General features: G+C 42.0%; 1 protein-coding gene across 1 annotated transcript in view; it reads right to left on the bottom strand.

The window, feature by feature from the left end:
- khdc4 (KH domain containing 4, pre-mRNA splicing factor) overlaps window positions 1-682 on the bottom strand; it is a 6,920-nt gene extending 6,238 nt beyond the window's left edge. Inside the window, 1 exon segment of the mRNA XM_026227949.1 lies at window positions 523-682. Within this exon segment, the coding sequence (XP_026083734.1) occupies window positions 523-665 (143 nt within the window). The 5' untranslated portion in view covers window positions 666-682.
- Window positions 683-1,252: the final 570 nt, after the last annotated feature.

Here is a 1,252-nt window from a genome sequence, read left to right as displayed (position 1 = left end):
ATTCAGCGTTCATGTAAACACTACGTCCAGATTCGTCAATCAGAATGAATACATTCCGATGGAAGCAAAAAGTGTCCATGTAACACACCTTGTGTTCTGCTCTATGGTGTGTGGAAAACAAGCCCAAATCAACACATTCACCGAGCTGTAAATCATCACTCAGAACCAAACAGATGGATCTCACTCGGTTTAACCTCTGAACTCCCAATGCTCCTGATCAAGAGCGACATTCAGACTCACTGATTCATCACCTGAGTGAGTGTGTGTTAGAAGTGTGCACACACACATCGAAATGATGTTTATGGTCTGTGCTCGCAACTCAAGCCCACAACATCACGGTGTCACCATGGCAGCGGTACTGGTCCGCAGTGATTGGAGCAGACGCGGTTTCTATGAGGTGTGAGGATCTGATCTGGGATTAAATCGGTGTTTCCGGCTCTGTTCGGTTTGTTGTTGTTGTGTAACATTCGCCATTACCGGCGCGTCAGACCCGCCCCCCGCCGCGGAGCAGCACACACTTACCCGCCGCTGTGCGGGACACCCAACGGCATCTGATGCATGGCCTTTACGCTTCTGTTTGCAATGAACCGAATCCAATCGAACCGATCCGCTTTCGACGCTCGGGTAGACAGACTAGCCAACGGAAACACAGCGCTATCCGTCATTTCCGCTGCCGCCGCGCATGCGCAGTATCATAAACTCCCGTCAGTTACGCAGGGGCGGAGCCAGCTGACGGCTGACGCGCACATACAAATATAATATTTGTTAAATAATTGTTTAATATATTTTAACACAATTACAAAACTATGATGACACCTCAAATACTAAAATAAATAAAAAAAATTTTGTCTAATTATTGATGAGTTTGATTGACAGCTGCGATGACGCACCTGTGTTCGTGTGTTTGCAGTCAGTCAGCCAATAATTTGCAGATGTGTGTTAGAAATGTTTTGAAAATCCATAATTCTGTAAAAAAAAAAACAAAAAAAAAACTGTCTTTTCAAAACCCGTCCATCCGGTTCATTATTAATGTGTGATTATTAATGTGTAATGTGGACTCAGTCGGTGTCTAAAGCATTTAAGGCCAGTCCTGCCTAAAGATTATACTTATCATATAAATATTAATAACTTTCTACATTTACTGTAGAATGATGAAAGAACATTAAAATATACAGATAACATTTTAAATGACTTCTGTTCCGGAATAAATATATAGTATAAAATATGTAATTTTCCTTCTGATACTCAGGTT

The sequence above is a fragment of the Carassius auratus genome, chromosome 41 (genome assembly GCF_003368295.1).
Source record: "Carassius auratus strain Wakin chromosome 41, ASM336829v1, whole genome shotgun sequence".
Classification (NCBI taxonomy): domain Eukaryota; kingdom Metazoa; phylum Chordata; class Actinopteri; order Cypriniformes; family Cyprinidae; genus Carassius; species Carassius auratus.
This window is presented reverse-complemented; position numbering and strand designations above follow the sequence as displayed.